Source organism: Chinchilla lanigera, unplaced genomic scaffold (assembly GCF_000276665.1).
Source record: "Chinchilla lanigera isolate Chin_1 unplaced genomic scaffold, ChiLan1.0 scaffold00092, whole genome shotgun sequence".
NCBI lineage: Eukaryota > Metazoa > Chordata > Mammalia > Rodentia > Chinchillidae > Chinchilla > Chinchilla lanigera.
In genome coordinates this window covers 8589124-8607297 of record NW_004955493.1, presented here as the reverse complement: position 1 = coordinate 8607297, position 18174 = coordinate 8589124, and the positions used below count along the sequence as shown (strand labels likewise).

Below are 18174 nucleotides of genomic sequence, written 5' to 3'. Positions count from 1 at the left end.
CGGGGTCGGGGCGCCGCCGGGCGACCGTCAGCTGCAGCAGGTGCTGAAGCGGCTGCGCCTGCGGAGCGAGGAGATCTCGGCGGCGGCGCGGGCGGTGAACGCGCTGGTGGAGCAGCTGCAGCGGGCCCTGCAGGCCTCCGAGTTCTGCGGGGCGTCGGTGCTGCGCTCCGGGAGCTACTACGAGCGCGTGAAGGTGAGCTCCCCGCCCCGGGCGCCTGCGCTTCCCCGGCACCGCGCCCCTTTCCGGGAAGAGCGGCGCTCCTTCCTTCGTGGGTGCAGCCAACCAGCTCCCTAACCCCAATCCTTTTTTTGTGTGTGTGTGATCTTTTTGAGACAGGGTCTCGCTATGCAGTTCAGGCTGGCCTTGAGCTCACTTTGTAGCCCAGGCTGGCCTCGAGCTCGCAGCGATCCTCCTGCCTCAGCCTCCCGAGTGCTGGGATTACAGGCGTGCGCCGCCACGCTGGGCCCTAACCCTCATCCTAGTCCCAGTGTAACCCGGACGTCTGGGGAGCGTTTGCGCTTGCAGATTCGTGCGCGCGAGCGCACAGGCGCAGAGTTCCCTGACCGGTGTGCAGGGATGGCACAGACCACTTTTTTGAAAGACTGACCTGTGGTCTGGGAGAAATGCCACCAAATTAATATATCTAAGAAACTCTTTTCTATGACGAGGACATCTGTGCAGCAGGTCGCCGCCCCCCCAACCCCCGCAACGAGTTTTATTTTGTTGTTGTGCTGAGGTTGAACCCAGAGCTTCATGCTTGCCTTGAGCTCTACTCATCCCAGCCGCTTTCCAGTACCTTACCAAGATGTCACGGAAGCTCACAGGGAGAGATGTTCAAAAAAATTAACTTGATCTCTAGCACTTCCCTAAATAAGCAAATAAAAGAAAGATACCAAAAAAGCATTATTCCTGGATACACGGATACATTCTTCCAGAGTAGTGTTAAGGGTGTGTTCTTCAGCCCCTTTCTGAGTGATTGGGTCGTGCCCATGATCACGTGTCCGCGGGAGGTCTGGGGGCGCGAGTTCCTGACTGGAGCTTCGTTGTGGTTTTGGCCTGCTCAGTCTGTTTTCTGTTTCTTTTCTTTTCTTTTCTTTTCTTTTCTTTTGGTCTTTTTGAGACAGGGTCTCGCTATGCAGTTCAGGCTGGCCTTGAGCTCACTTTGCAGCCCAGGCTGGCCTCAAACTCGCAGCGATCCTCCTGCCTCAGCCTCCCGAGTGCTGGGATTATGGAGGTGTGCCATGACAGTCGGCTCAGCCTGTTTCCTGAGCTTTGGCCCTGCATCTCCTTTTACTTTGGGTGGAATCTAGGGCGTGGGATAAGTGGAAATACAGACCGGTAGCATGTGTTTATTACGTAAACATTTTAACCAATTTATTTGAGGATTATAAATTGGCTTTATTGAATTGACTGCTCTTTTGCAATAGGCAGATAGTTGTAAAACCTAGATTTAGGGTTTTGGAATTATAAACTCCCCTCTCTCTTTCTCTCTCTCTCTCTCTCTGTCTGTCTCTGTCTCTGTCTCTGTCTCTCTCTCTCTTTCTTTCTCTCTCTCTCATTGTTTTGGGAGACAGGTCTTGCTTTGTAGCCCAGGCTGGCCTTGAACTCGTGGCAATCCTCCTGCCTCAGCCTCCCGAGTGCTGGGATTACAGGCGTGCTCCACCACACCCATCCTGTGGCAGATTTGAAGCGTAGTTGGTAACGTTCCCCTCACTCACTCGTCCTGTAGGGGGTTACCCAGCTCCTTTCACAAGCTGTGAATGCCTGATGGGAAAGTCTTGTTGGTGCTCAAAAGATTTCCAGTTGTTTCAGATTAGGGATGCTCGACTGCTTAAGGACACACAAACGTTTGGAAATCCCCAAACTCCCAAACCTGAAGCCCTGCGTGTCCAAGGCCTTGCAGATAAAGGATTTGCCACCCGTACCTCCTTCCCTGTGCACGAATTGACCTCTCCCTGTGCCCCCAACCCAACGCGCTGGGGTGAGATTGGCCTGGGTCTCCCCGGGGTTGGGGGGTGGGTTAGACTTTCATCCCCAGTCCACAGTGACCTTGGAAGGGGTGCTAGGACACCGGACAGCTGTCTGAGAAAGGGACCCACAGTGCCTGTCCTCCCATGCTGCTGGGCAGTGCTCTTCCTGCCTCTGCCTCTGCACTTCCCCAGCTGCAGCGCAGCAGCTCATGGTGTTTCCAGCTCTGCAGAAACAACAGCGACACAGCACTGTGACACCGAGCCAGTTGGTGACCAGAACCAGGCCCGCCGCAGCTGCCACCGCTGTCCTTCCTCTTTTGTCTGCTGGCGGGGGTGGGGTGGAGTTGGGGTGTCTGTGCATTTAAATCTGTGTGGAAGGAGTAAGGGGAGCAGAGGGAGGTGGGGTGCCGGCGCCCTCCCTCGGTGGCAGAGGGTTCAGTGGTGCGTGGGAGGGAGAAAAAGAAAAGGGATGGAGCCCGAATTCCGGTAAATGCAACAGGGAAGAAAAAAAAGTAAAATGCAGGGGCCGGGGATATAGCGCAGTGGCATAAGCACTGCCTGGCAAGCGTAAGGTCCTGAGTTCGATTCCCGGTACCAAAGAAAAAAAAGAAAAACGTAGAAGGCTGCAAAAGGAGTAATAAAACTAAGGACAGATGACCCGATTAGGTTTTTGTAAAATTATTAATTAGCAAGGTTGCTGAACACAATGAAAAGTTGGTGTGGTGGCGCATGCCTGTAATCCCAGCACTCGGGAGGCTGAGGCAGGAGGATCGCTGCGAGTTCAAGGCCAGCCCGGGCTACAAAGTGAGTTCAAGATGAGCCTGAACTGCATAGTGTGACCCTGTCTCAAAAAGACAAAAAAAAAAAAAAAATCAAACTATTTCAATATGCTATCAAAAAAACTGAAAACAAATAAAATACCATTTCCAATAGCATGAAGGACAAAATATTTAGGAGTTAATCTGACTAAAGATGTTCAAAACTTCAAAACAGTAGTGCATAAATCTGAAGAGGAGCTAAGGAAGGGAGAGCTATAGCATGTTCAGTTTTCCTCAGATCGATGCTCCATGTTCGGTACGGTATCAGTCAAAATCCCATCAGGGTTTTAATTGACAAACTGAGGGAAAGATTTATGTGGAAATGCAAAGAATTCAGCATAGCCAAAACCATCGTAAAGGAGAAAGCGGTAGAAGATGTACCCTACCGGACAGCGAGACTCAGTGTAAAGCTGTCCTGATGAAGTGGTGTTACTGGTGCAGTTACAGACAGATGGCCCATTGACTGCAAAGTCCAGAAACAGACCCACACGTGTACAGTAATTTCCTACAGCACATAATAGAAACACCCAAGTATTCAGGAGGGAGAAGGACACCTTTTCATAATGGCGGTGAGTCAGCCAGATAACCATATGGGTTCCCTCCCTCCCCTCCACCCTCCTTGAACCCAGGCCTTCACACTGAGCTACATCTCCAACCCTTTTTTATTTTGAGGCAAGGTCTTAGTAAGTTGCTAAATTGCCAAGGCGGGGTCCAAACTTGAGATCCTCCTGCCTCAGCTTCCCAGAGTGTTGGGGTTACAGGCATGTACCACCATGCCCAGTTTGGGATGCTGGTTTTTTTTTTGGTACCAGGAATCGAACTCAGGACCTTGCGCTGCCAGGTAGGTGCGTGCGCCACTGAGCTAGATCCCTGGCCCTGGGATGCTCTATTTTTAAAGAGGGTGGTGCTAAGGTTGCTAATCACAAATGATAATCAAATTGGACTTTATTAGAATTAATACATGTTTATTGAAAGAGTCAGGCCACAACGTGGAGAAGATATTTACAGTACATATATTTGATAAAGGATTCATACAGACCAATAAGAAGAAAGACGAACAAATGAGTTTTGAGTTGGTCAAAAGTGTTGAATAGTTTCATATGCAATTCGAATAGAAATAAATATGAAAGTTGCTGAACAGCGTTAATCATGTGGGAGATGCAAATTAAACCCATGGTGAAATTCTCCCTGTCCATTGGGATGGCTGAAGTTAACAGTGACTAAGATGACAAAGCAAAACCTGACAATTCTAAGTGTTGCAGGAGATGTGGGAGTCACTGAAATTCTTTTACTTTTTTTTTTTTTTTTTTTTTTTTTTTTTGTCTTTTTGAGACAGGATCTCCCTACACAATTCAGGTGGACTTGAGCTCACTTTGTAGCCCAGGGTGGCCCCAAGCTTGCTTCAGTCCTTCTGCCTCAGCCTCCTGAGCGCTGGGATTACAGGCATGCACTACCACGCCTGGCTCTTTCATGCTGTTGATGAAAAAATGCTTTTACATTGTTGATACCACCTCTTTAGAACATTACTAATTTTGTTGAGTGTGGTGGTGCACATCTGGAATCTCAGCTACTCTGGAAGCTGAGGCAGGAGGATTGCAAATTCGAGGTCAACCTGGGGAATTTAGAGGACGATGGGGAGGGGTGGGCAGAGAGCGGGCCGGGGGAGAGGGAGATTGAGAGAGACACAGAGGCTTGATATCTTCTGAAGTTAAAGTACTGCCTGTTCAGTGGTGGAACAGTTGCACTCCTCGTATACATTCAGTAGAAATGAGTGTGTTGTCCACTAAAGGTGTATACAAGAGAGCACACAACAGCATTACGGTAGTTAAAGCTGGAGTGGTAGAGCTCTTACCCACTGTGAAAGGCCTTGGGTTCTGTCCCCAGCAGAACTGAAACTGATTCAGCCATCAACAGAATGAATGAATGAATGAATTTGGTATTTTGTTGATTCAGTGGAGTACTATACAGAGTGACAGAGAACAAAGTACCAGTAAATCCAACAATATGTTAAATCTCACAGATGTAATGCTAGATCAAGAAAATAGGTATTTAAAAAGTAAACATTATCTGATTCCACTTACGGGACTTGCCGAAGGAGGCAGACCGACTGTGCTGTTTGAATAACCCTTTCTGGAGATTCCCAGATGGCAAGTGGGAACAGGGGTGTTTCTGAGCCCAGGGGGGTGGAAATAGGCTGGTTACAATGGCACAGCACACTCGGTACTCGACTATTTTGCCTGCTCACCTTATCCACCCTGCCCAGCAACCCTTCAGGTCCTCTCTTCACACCCCTTAAAACTAGCCAATTGGGATAGATTGGGAACCTCCAAGCCAGCCAATGGTGGAAAAGGTCGGCTGCTTCTCACTCATTAGGGTAAAAAAAAGCCTGCTGCTGGCCTCCCTGTGTGCCTGCCACCTCATGCTAGAGTGTTCGCGGGCCCTTCTGCAGAGTAAAACCTTGCCTGGTCGAGATTTTTTGGTGTCTGAGTGCTTTATTCTCTGCACCAACAGATTGAGTCTGGGGCAAATTCCCAACATGGGGATTGAACCCAGGGTCTTCACCATTCCTACCCCATTTTTAAATTTTGAGACAAGATCTCATTAAATTGCTAACTTGCCCAGAGTAGGCTTAAACTTGTGATTCTCCTGCCTTATCCTTCCGAAATGATGGGATTAAACAATAATCTGGATTATTATTGGTGTGGAAGCTGGATATGCTGGTATGGGCCAGCGCATCCAGCTTCAATGGTTTTTCTTGAATAAATCCTCTTTCATTTGTTGCAAATTTTTACTTACTTTATTTAGAGTTCTGAAAAAGTTGAATTTGATGATTTCTGCCTGTGCTCTTACTGGCTTTATGAAATAACAGATTTTTGGAGGTTCTAACTTCACCTGTCCCCTGATGTTCCGCCAGGGCGTTTCACCCTCACAGCATGGCCTCCTCATCTCGGGCTGCCCATGACCAAGTATCATGGACTGGGTGTCTTTTTTTTTTTTTTTTTTTTTTCTTTTTTGAGGCAGGGTCTCGCTATGCAGTTCAGGCTGGCCTTGAGCTCACTTTGTAGCCCAGGCTGGCCTTGAACTCGCAGCGATCCTCCTGCCTCAGCCTCCCGAGTGCTGGGATTACAGGCGTGCACCACCACGCCTGGTTTTGTTTCTTTTTTGTAATGGGAATCGAACTCAGGACCTTACGCTTGCCAGGCAGGCGCTTCTGTCACCAAGCTATGTCCCTGGCCCCTGGACTGGGTGTCCTAAGCAGTCAAGCTGTGCATGCACAGTTCCAGATGCCAGAAGTCTGAGGTCAGGTGTCATCCTCTTTCCGGCTGTCTTCCTGCTGTGTGTCCTCAGTGTCGGCCCTCAGTGCGCATGCGCATGGGCGCACCCACGCTCTTCGGCTTGTTAGGCAGATCAGTTAGAGCCCCTGCCTTATGGCTTTATTTAACCTCAATTATTGCCTAAAAGCCTTGTCTCTGAATATGGTCACATGGTGGGTTAGAACTTCAACTTGTGGATTTGGGGAACCTGCTGCATGGTATCTTTGAGTTTGGGCTTGCTATATTTTGTGTAGTAAATAGATCACTCTGTTCCGTATTAAACAGTGCAGTCCAGCCGGGCGTGGTGGCACACGCCTGTAATCCCAACAGTCAGGAGGCTGAGGCAGGAGGATTGCTGCAAGTTCAAGGCCAGCCTGGGCTGTATAGTGAGTTCAAGCCCGGTCTGAACTACATAGCGAGACCCTGTCTCAAAAAACAAACAACCCCCCCAAACAAAAAAAAAAACAGTTCAGTCCAATAGTTGTGAAGGCATACCAAAACTAAGGAAAGATTTACAGTATTCTTTTTTTTTTTTTGGTTTTTCTCCGGTACTGGGAACCGAACTCATGACCTTGCGCTTGCCAGGCAGGCGCTTTTGCCGCTGAGCTAAATCCCCAGCCTGATTTACAGTATTCTTAATAAAGGAAAAATAAATATTATGATTTTTAAATAGTTATTTTGAGTTTGGAGAAGAAGATTCTTTAAAGCTTTTAGAACCAATATGACTCACAGACACTAATGTAGTGCATGACCTGGAGCATCTCTGGCGACGGTGATGAGTGTGCCCTTGCTCAGCCAGTCGGGGTAACAGAAGGGTGGCCGCAGCGTGTATGTATCTTGTGACATAAAAGGTGTTTTAGTTTATCAAACTTTAAACTCAGAAAAACCCAACTGGTGTAGATTTTTTTGTTTTGTTTTGTCTTTTTGAGACAGGGTCTCCTTATGCAGTTCAGGCTGGCCTTGAACTCACTTTGTAGCCCCAGGATGGCTTCAAAGTCGAAGTGCTCCTCCTGCCTCAGCCTCCCGATGGCTGAGATTACAGGTGTGCACCACCACGCCTGTCCCCAACTGGTGTAGATTTTAAAAGATTACTTTCTGTGATCTAGAATTATTTTAATTATAAAAGTAATGGTTGCTGATGAGAGAGAGAGAGAGAATATGAATGAATGAATGGCGAGTGGAACCTGCAAATTAAAAGCAGCAGTACTTTTCCCCCTAGCCCCAGCTCCAGTAGTCCTGTTCCCAGAGGGTTTAAATGTTAGGATTGTTGCTTTTTTTTTTTTTTTTTTTGGTCTTTTTGAGACAGGCTCTTGCTGTGCAGTTCAGGCTGGCCTTGAGCTCACTTTGTAGTCCAGCCCCAGGCTGATCTCGAACTTAGAATGATCCTCCTGCCTCAGCCTCCCCAAAGATCTTTGCTTTTCAAAGTAAGGTTTTAAGGGGAAATTTTAGAAGAACTTACAGTTGCTTAAAAAATACTCATAAGTAGACATTTTGGTCCTTTTTTGACTGTTTCCTAGATTTCTGCACCTAATGAATTTGATGTCATGTTTAAAATGGAACTCCCCAGAATTCAGCTAGAGGAATATTCTGACAGCGGTGCCTTTTACTATGTGAAATTCAAAAGAAATCCCAAAGGAAACCCTCTGAGTAAGTTTGTAGAAGACGAAGTATTATCAGCTTCTGGGGTGCTGGCGAAATTTAGAAAAATCATTAAGGATGAAATTGAAAAAATCAACTCACTGAAACCAACTTCGTCCGGTAAGATTTTTGACTTTTTTTGGGGGGGTGGGTTCCAGTACCGGAAATCAAACTCAGGACCTTGCGCTTGCCAGGCAGGTGCTGTGCCGCTGAGCTAAATCCCCAGCCCCGATTTTTGACTTTTGATCCTGAAACTTCTCATTCTGCCTACTAACTGCCAGTATACACTCACCACTCTCCTGATCTCCCCTGACCTTGCTGCAGCCGACTGTTGAGTTTCATCTCCCGCTAGAAACAGTTTGCTCTTGGCTTCGGTCTGCTGTATCTTCTTGGTATTTTTCCACATGCCAAGAAGATGCAGCACACGGGCTGGTGTGGGTTCCATTGACTATTTCCTGCACTGCTGCTGGGGGCTCTGGGTGTATGGACTGTGATGAAGTTGGTGGGATCCCTGATTGAAGCCTGCGTCTAGTGGGGACCTAGAGTGTAAACAGCATAAGACACCAAGCTGCAGTGGGTGCTCGGAGGGAATGAAAGTGATAGCAGTTGGGGAAGAGCCTGGCTAGCCTGGGGAACACAAAGAGGAAGCAGAGAAATGGGTGAGTGTGGGCAGGAGGGGGATGTAGGGCCAGGGCAGAGGGGTACTTCAGAGTGGGAGGCGGCGACCCTTAGCGTGCGGATGAACCTGTGGCTAGGGAGAGATGGCCGATTCAGGAGAGGGAATAATCAAAGAGCATCGTGCTGAGGAGGGAGGGGGAAGGGAAGCAGGCCCTGCAGGCACGCCGGGTAGCCTTTGACAGGTGGAGGGTACTTCTCAGTGGTGGCCGGAGGGCAGAAGCTGCAACAGTAAGAGGTACACAGATATGCAGATTCCTCCAGCATTTTAAATACAGAGGAAACAGTTTTACTCGTATGTCAAAGACTTAAGAAATGATGACATCATGAGGTTAACAGAGTTGACGTCATGACACACGTAGGTTTCAAAAACTGGATGATTAGGCCAGTAATCCCAGCCCTTGGGGGATATAGCGTAGTGGCATAGCGCCTGAGGTTGTGAGTTCAATTCCCAGTAGAAAAAAGAAATATACAGAAATCAGCACTTAGGAGGCTGAGGCAGGAGGATCACTTTGAGTCTGAAGCCAGCCTAAGGCTACAAGGTGAGCTCAAGGCCAGCCTGAACTGTGTAGTGAGACCCTCTCTCAAAAAGATCACAAAATAAAGGAAGAGAACAGAAAACTGGATGATTAATCATTTCGTTCGACGTCCCCTTGATGACACAGGGTCCCTGGTATACTCCAGCTGATTCTTGAGCATGTCCACAGGGTTAAGGTTCCCTTCCTTTAGTTCTCAGCGTCCTTCTTGTTTTTTTTCTCTTTCTCTGGACTAGGAATTGTGCCAGTGTGCTTCTCCCGTATTTCCTCCTTTGCGCTCATTGTGGTTCCTCCTGGGAGTCTTTTCCTCCCACCCACCCCGGCTCCCAAAGCCGCCTGCACTGCTCACCCGCACAGCGACCTGTCCAGTGACCGTCTGCGCTTGGGCCTGTAGAGCTCACGGCGCCTAAAGTGCAGTTTGGCTCAGCTCGGCCATTCTGTCTCCTGCTCTTTCTGCTTTGGGGAATGGAATCAACAGCAAGTATTTCCGAGGGCAAAAACCTGCTGTGGGATCCCGGGGTCCCCGGGTCCCAGGCCGCCTTCTTCTTTCATGATTCAGTGCCTCTCCCGCTGATCCATTGAGTGAAACCTCTTTATTTTTCTTAATTTTTTTTTTTTTTTTCTGGTACTGGGAATCAAATTCACGACCTTGTGCTTGCCAGGCAGGCGCTGTGCTGCTGAGCTAAATCCCCAGCCCCCCCCCCAAAAAAAAAAATCCCCAGCCCCCTATTTTTAAAAACTTTCATTTTTAAATTTTTGTCTTTTTGAGACCGGGTCTCGCTACGCAGTTCAGGCTGGCTTTGAGCTCATTTTGTAGCCCAGGTTGGTCTCCAACTCTCAACTATCCTCCTGCCTCAGCCTCCTGAGTGCTGGGATTATAGGCGTGTGCCACCTGCTGAAACCTCTTTATTGAACTGAATAATTAAATAAGCCGCAGCCCAGCCCTGGTTTGACCCCTTGCTGTCCCCGAGTCCCCTGGGTCTTGCTGCTCACGGTGTCTGCGCTGTGCTGCTGCTGGGGCGGCCTTCCAACCCCTCCTCCCTGCCGCCCATAGTTCTACCTGAGGTTTAATCCCAGACGCCCCTCCTTGCATGGTGTTAGTGTCTCCCGGTTGTGGTCAGTAAACGTTGGTCAAATGAGGAAACACCCTTCCTGGTGGGGCCAGTTTCTGTTTTGTAACTGATACTCACTTTCTACTTAACATTTCATAGATCTTCAGTTACATCACTTCCAGGAAAAACCGGATAAAAAGATCGTTATGCAGAGGAAAGTACCCGGGAGCCCTGCTGTAACACTTGTTATTAAAGAACCTAAAGAAATATCCGTGGATATAATCCTTGCCCTGGAATCAAGGAGTAGCTGGCCTCCGAAGACCTTGGAAGGGCTGCCCGTCGGAGAATGGCTAGGACGAAAAGTCAGAACTAAACTAAGACAACAGCCGTTTTACCTTGTACCCAAGCACGCGAAAGAAAGACAAAGTTTCCAAGGTATTTCGAATGCGAAGACACAGAAGAGCTGTTAATGTTACGTGCAAGGGCGGCAGACCAACGGCCTGCTAACGCTGTTGGCAGTTTGAAACCTGTCAGGCTAAATAGGTCGCAAGATGAGAGTTTGGTGAGAGAGGGAATTGATTTTTTTTTTTTTTTTGAGAGTGTCTCACTACGTAACCCAGGCTGGCCTCAAACTCACAGTAGTCCTCCTGCCTCAGCCTCCCTGGTGCTGGGATTACAGGCGTGCGCCACCACACCCAATCAGGCATCTTTTTGCTGGGCTAATCCAAGCTGCTTGGGAAGATGGAAGTGAGCTGGAACCTGTGAGGCCCTCACTTCGCTCAGCGCACGGCCATTCATTGCTGTGATTGCCAGCAGCCTTGACACCTCGCTACTTACCCTTAACCCTGTTTCTCTCCTTCCCTTTGCTTCCCATCTCCCAGCAGCCCGTGAACTCTCCTGCCTCAGCCTCCATCGGGACCGGGTGCTGAGCGCTGCCGTCTCCATGTCCCGGCCTCCCCCATCAGGGTGGTCTCAGGTTGCGCTGTGTGTAACACCCAAGTTCTAAGAACCAGACAGCTAAAACTGAGCAGTGGTGATATTTTTTTTTTTTTTTTCAGGTGGTAGGAAACAAAATAGCTGACTAACTTTCTCTCATAAAGTTAATGAACCAAATTATAAATGAGTATCGCTAGAAAAGGTGCCCGAACAGTCATCATTCTTAGTTCGATGATTTGCATCTTTTGTAGACACGTCTGAACTTCTTTTTTGTTTTGTTCTTATGATAAATCACTCTGCCGGGCTTGGTGGCATGTACCTATAACCCCAGCACTTGGGAGGTTGAGACAGGAGGATTGCTGCGGGTTTGAGGCCAGCCTGGGCTACACAATGAGTTCAGGATCAGCCTGAACTGCATAATGAGACCCTAACTCAAAAAAAAAAGGCAAATCATTCTGTAGCCCAGGCTGGCCTCAAACTTATCGTGATACTCCTGCCTCCTGAGTGCTAGGATTCTAGGCAGGCACCACCACGCCCTGCACATGATTTTTTACATTGCATAAATATAAAAGTCATTTTCTGCAAGGACATAGTTTATTAGGAGGAATTACGAATAAGTTTTTTAAAAAGTCAGAAAAAAGGCTGGGTGAGGTGGTGCACGCCTGTAATCCCAGCACTCAGGAGGCTGAGGCAGGAGGATCATTGCGAGTTCGAGACCAGCCTGGGCTGCAAAGTGAGCTCAAGGCCAGCCTGAACTGCATAGCGAGACCCTGCCTCAAAAAGACCAAAAAAAATGAAAAAGTCAGAAAGAAGGAATTGCACACACCACGCACTGAGCTAAGTCCCCAGCCCCTTGGTTTCGCAAGCAGCACGTGGCTTTCTGTAAAGAGGAGCTCATCCCTGACCAATTTTCTTGGCTGTCCCAAGAAACCCTCCTTGTATGTGATAACAGATATCTCAGCAGGATCGCAGTCCACCTGCTTGCTGGCCCTCTGCTGCCTGGAAGGAAAATGGAAGGTAATCCAGTGTGCAGAGGAGAAAGAGTCCTTTGTGGCCCTGGAGGCCTGCACTGCAGGTCACTCCGCACATTTTTATATCCAGGTGACAGATAAGGAAGGTAGTGATGGGTGTGCAACTCCAACTCTGCCCTCAGATTCCCTGCACTGTCCTGTGTCTCTCATCACTGCACACTGTCTACTGTTAGACAAGACCTTGCCCCTGTGTGTGTGTGTGAGAGAGAGAGAGAGAGAGGGAGAGAGACGGAGGGAGGGAGAGAGAACCTCAGTGACTGAGCCGAGAGGCTTACCGGCGGTGAAAATACTTGTACTGGCCAGGAGACACTTACGTTTTGGTTTTTCTCTTTCCAAACATTTTACTAGAAATATCACAAACTGTATTTTAAAAAACATCCTAAATTGCCCGGGCTGGGCTCAAATATGTGATTGTCCTGCCTCAGCCTCCCAAGTAGCCAGGTTTATAGGTGAGCACCATCATGCCCAACCACTTCTTACTTATTTATTTTATTTTATTGTCTTTTTGAGTCAGGGTCTTGCTATGCAGTTCAGGCTGGCCTCGAACTCACAACGATCCTCCTGCCTCAGCCTCCTGAGTGCTGGGATTACAGGCCAGAACCATATTTTAATAAAGACACAACACAACTTGAATGTTGTTTAGATATGAATGCTTTTAGTAAAGCCCTTTTCTGTTCTTTTTGAAATGAAGAAGAGACATGGCGGCTGTCTTTCTCTCACATCGAAAAGGACATTTTGAATAATCATGGAAACTCAAAAAGTTGCTGTGAGACTGATGGAGAGAAATGTTGCAGGTAATGTTACTTTGTTAAATGGCAGATCGAGTGTGGTGTGTTTCCTTCTTGGTTGACGTAGCTTGGACTTGATCATTTCTTGGTTCATTTGGGGGAGAGGGCAGGGCTGGGGTGGGGTGAGCACATTAATATCATGTCATAGGAGGACGCTTGGGGGGTCTCACTGGCTACTGGTGCTCGCTTTGGGGTGGTTTGGCTAAACTGAAAGCTAGGGACTCTCTGGCCAAAGCTGAAATCACACTAACTGGGTTATTATTTTTCTTGGTACCATATATGCCACAAAGAAGTAAGGTTGAAAAGGATTACTTGCTGGGTGTGGTAGCACATGCCTGTAATCCCAACACTCGGGAGGCTGAGGCAGGAGGATTATTCCGAGTTCGAGGCCAGCCTGGGCTACAAAGTGAGCTCAAGGCCAGCCTGAACTGCAGAGTGAGACCCTGTCTCAAAAAGAGAAAAAAAAAAAATTTACTCATTTTGAGTTTCTAAAGTTGGCAGTATAATGAGAAATAATGTAGGTAGTAAGTAAGTAGAAATAAATGGCTTGCTTTTTTATTAAACAGGAAGGACTGTTTAAAACTAATGAAATACCTTTTGGAACAGCTGAAAAAAAAGTTTGAAAAACGAGAAGAATTGTCTAAGTTTTGTTCCTACCATGTGAAAACTGCCTTCCTTCACTTATGTGTCAAGTACCCGAGGGACAGTTTCTGGAAGCCCGAAGACCTACACCGCTGCTTCGATGACTGTGTGGGCTTCTTCCTCGACAGGCTCAAGGAAGAAGAACTTAAACATTTTTTTATTCCTGAGGTCAATCTCTTCTCTCCAGAATACATTAACAAAAGAAGTAAAACATTTCTGGAAAAGCAAATTGAAGAGGAAAGAAACAATGGATTCCCAATTTTTAGTGAATTTTGAAATTATAGTCTAAAAAAGAATCAAGGATTAGAGTGACTATAACAGTTGAGATTGCCATAGCAATTATGGTGTAAAAAGAAGGTAATTAATTCCAGTGGGTCGGGGGCTGGGGATTTAGCTCAGCGGCAAAAGCGCCTGCCTGGCATGTGCAAGGTCGTGAGTTCAGTTCCCGGTACCGGAGAAAAACCAAAAAAAAAAAAAAATAATAATAATTCCAGTGGGACACAGATGACATTAAAGAAGCAATTAGTTTCTACAGTTAAGTGATAATGACAGTATAACACACCGGAACTTATGGGACACAATGAAAGCAGTCCTAAGAGGGAAATTTATAGCAGTGAATACCCATCTCAGGAAAATAGAGCAAGCGCAAATAAACAACTTAATAGTGAACCTCAGACTTCTAGGAAAAGAAGAGCTGGCTAAGCCAAAAGCACATACAGGGAGGAAATTATAAAGATCAGAGCAGAAATTAATGCATTGGAAACTAAAAAAACAATACAAAGAATCAATGAATTGAGTTGGTTCCTTAACAGATTAAATAAAATCAACAAACCGTTAGCCAACCTTAACAAAAAAAGGAAAGAAAAGACTCAAATCCACAAAATTAGGAATGAAAAGGGTAAAATCATAGCAGACCCTGCAGAAATTATGATCATCTATACTTGGAAAACTTTTACTAAGATGGAAAATGAACAAATGGAGAGATTCCTAGATCCATATGAATTACCAACGTTGAATCAAGATATAAAATCCTAAATAAACCAGTATCAATCAATGAAATTGAAGATGTAATTTAAAACCTACCAACAAAGAAAAGTACAGAACCTGACCAATTCACTACTGAATTCTACCAGAAATTTAGAGAAGACACAATACCACTACATCTCAAACTTTTTAATGAAGTTGAAGCAATACTCCTAAATTAATTCCTGGAAGCAAGCATTACCCTGACACCAAAACCTGAGAAAAACCCAACTAAGAAAGAGAATTATAGGCCAGTCTCTCTAATGAACATAGATGCAAAACTCCTTAGTAAGATACTGGCAAACAGAATGCAGCAAATCATCAAGAAGATTCTATACCATGACCAAGTGGGATTCATCCCAGGGGTACAGGGATGGTTCAATATATGTAAATCAATAAGTGTAATATATTAACAGCCAAGGACAAAAATCATATGATCATCTCAGATGCAGAAAAAGCTTTTGACAAAGTGCAGCATCCATTCATGATGAAAACCCTACAGAAAATTGGAACAGATGGTCTTTATCTCAATCTGGTAAAAGCCATCTATGACAAACCAACAGCCAGCATCATAATAAATGGACAAAACCTGAAAGCTTTCACTCTAAAGTCAGGAACAAGACAAGGATGTCCCCTGTCTCCACTCTTCAACTAGAGCAATTAGTCAAGAGAAAGAAATAAAAGGAATAAGGGAAGGAAGAAATTAAATTATCATTATTTGCAGATGACATGATACTCTACATAGAAGACCCCAGAAACTCCACTAAAAAACTGCTAGATTTAATAAATAGTTCAGGAGTGTAGCTGGATACAAAGTCAACACTCAAAAATCAATAGCATTCCTGTATAAGAATAACTCACTGAGAGAGAAATTAAGGAAGCAACACCTTTTACAATAGCATCCAAAAAAAAAAAAAAAAAAAAGCACAAAACAACCCTAGGAATCAATCTAATGAAGGATGTAAAAGACCTCTACATTGAAAGCTACTGTACTCTGAAAAAGGAGATTGAAGCAGATATAAGAAGATGGAAAGATATCCCTGCTGTTGGGTAGGAAGAACCAATGGAATGAAAATGGCCATACTTCCAAAATGGTTATACAGATTTAATGCAATTCCAATCAAAATTCCAACACCATATCTCACAGAATTAGAGAAAACAACTCTAAAATTTGTTTGGAGCCAGAAGAGACCTCAGATAGCAAAGGCAGTTCAGGGCAATAAAGGCAAGTGGGGGCATCACAACCCCTGACTTGAAATTACACTACAAAGTTATGGTGATAAAAACAGCATGGTACTGGCAAAAAAAACCCCAAAAACAAAAAACTGAAGATCAGTGGAATAGACTAGAAGATACAGAAACAACTCCAGACCTGACTCAGCCACCTTATTATTTTTTTGTTTGTTTTTTCCAGTACTGGGAATGGAACTCATGATCTCACACTTGCTAGGCAGGTGCTGTGCTGCTGAGCTAAATCCCCAGCCCCAGCCACCTTATTTTTGACAAAGCTGCCAAACACATTCACTGGAAGAAAGCCTCTTTAATAAATGGTGCTGTAAAAACTGGCTCTACACATGCCAGATGTTAAAATTGGACCCATATCTTTCACCATGCACTAAACTGAATTCAAAGTGAATCAAAGATCGAAATATTAAAACAGAAACGTTAAATCTGCTGGAAGATAGAATTGGTAAACTAAAATAAAAAATAAAAATAAAAAGAATTGGTAAACCTCTTGAAGACATTGGTGTAGGCAAAGATTTATGAATAAAACCCTTATTGTACAGGAACTATCACAAAGAAGCAACAACTGGGATCTCATCCTTTTAAAAAGCTTTTGCACAGCAAGAGAAACCAATAGAGTGAAGAGACAACCCACAAGACGGGAAAAAATGTTTGCCAGCTGTTCCTCAAAGTGTATGTTCCTCAAAGGATTACTACTAAGAACATGGCTCTTATAAAGAACTAAAAAAAAATCAGACCTCCCAAATTTAAAGAGCCAGTCCAAACAGGGGCAGTTGAGATGAATACACGTCTCAGATGAAAAAATACAGACAAAATAAATATATGACAAAATGTTCAATGTCACCGGGCATTTGGAAAATGCAAATTAACACTGAGATTGCGTCTCACCCCAGAAAGAGTGGCTCTTATAAAGAAATCAACCGACAGCAAATTTTGGAGAGGCTGTGGTGAAAAAGGAAGTCTTCTCCACTGTTGGTGGGAACGTAGACTGGTGCAAACACTGTGGGAATCAGTGTGGAGATTCCTCAAAAATTAGGATTGGAGGTCCCATTTGGCCCAGCTATTCCCCTTCTGGGTATCTTCCCAGAAGAATTAAAAACATCATACCACAATGATACATGTGCACCCATGTTTATAGCGGCACTATTTGTAATAGCTACATCTTGGAAACAACCCAAATGTCCATCAACTGAGGAATGGATAAAAAAGTTTTGGTCTTTTTATATAAGGGAGTATTACTCAGCCATAAAGCAGCATAAAATGGAGACTTTTATACGTAAATTGATGCAATTTGAGACCATACTCATAAGTGAAGTAAACCAGATGCACATGTGTAAATACATATTGTCTCCCTAGTGTGAGAAGTTGAAAGAGTAAATAAGATCCAAAATATGCAGCAGACATTGTAAAATGGGAAGAAACTTCAAAAGGAAAGAGAAACTATGTTGGGGGAATGGAGAAAGGGAAAAGCAAAAAAAAATATTTGTATATATGATGGTTAAAATGGTTGTACTACTAATTTCTCTTAGTTCATTGAAAAGAAAGGTTTGTGCTAATGTTTGGATAACTACATGCTGGTATCTTGTACTCTAAGTAATTTAAAGATAACTATGCAATGTTTTGAAGTTTTGTTTTTCCTTTAAAATAAAATTATAAAAAATCAATTATTTAATTCTCAGTTTGTCATAATCGACCCTAACGTAAGGAATTGCCTGGGCAAAAAGATTAATTTGGGAATAGGAAAGCAGTGGAGTATTTAAAATATGAGAACTTCACCGGACCAGGCGCAGTGGTACACGCTGGTAATCCCAGCTACTTGAGGCTGAGGCAAAATCAGCCTGAGGATTGCTTGAGCCCAAGGGCTTGGGACTCTTCAGAGCTACGTAGCAAACCCTGTCTCAAAAAATAACTATGAAATAAGAACTTTATGAGATTTGAAAAGGACAGAAGAAATAAAATACATATCCTCCCCAATAAAATTCAGCAAGTACTTCCTGAATGCCAGTTGTCACCTAGCACAAGTATGTGGAAGGCTGTAAGAGGCAGTTACTAGAAGTGATCACTGCTGAGGACGCAGCTGCAGTTTGGCAGTGGAGCACATGCCTAGCACGCACACTGCTCTGGGTTTGATCCCCTGCGCTGAAGAAAGGGAAAAGGGAAATGATCACTGCTTTCACAGAGTTGTAGGCTTTGTTCTTATAAATGTATTGGGATACAGTGCCCTGTCATATACTCTAGGGCAGGAGAGAAGGAAATGAAAAACTAATTCTACATTATTTCTGCGTGTCTTAGGAAATACAAAAATCCTGTGGGAAAATATAGAGTACTTTATAACAGGTGTTTAAATATAACACATAACTTAATTTTTAATTTCTTTTCTCTCTCTTTTTTTTTTTTTTTTGTACCAGAAATGAACTCAGGACCTTGTGCTTGCCAGGCAGGTGCTGTGCCACTGAGTTATATCCCTGGCCTCTATTTTATTTTTCTTTCTTGCTTTCTTGCTTT

The 18174-nt window shown here is 45.0% G+C and overlaps 1 protein-coding gene across 1 annotated transcript; it reads left to right on the top strand.

Annotated features, from left to right (window-relative positions):
- On the top strand, positions 1-14194 carry Mb21d1 (Mab-21 domain containing 1; the record flags this gene model as incomplete). Its single annotated transcript, XM_005405328.2, is given in 5 exon segments — positions 1-193; positions 7621-7861; positions 10164-10439; positions 12663-12765; positions 13326-14194. Coding segments are annotated over 5 exon segments (1165 nt in total), but the record flags the coding sequence as incomplete, so codon positions are not given.
- Between the last annotated feature and the right edge of the window lie 3980 nt (positions 14195-18174).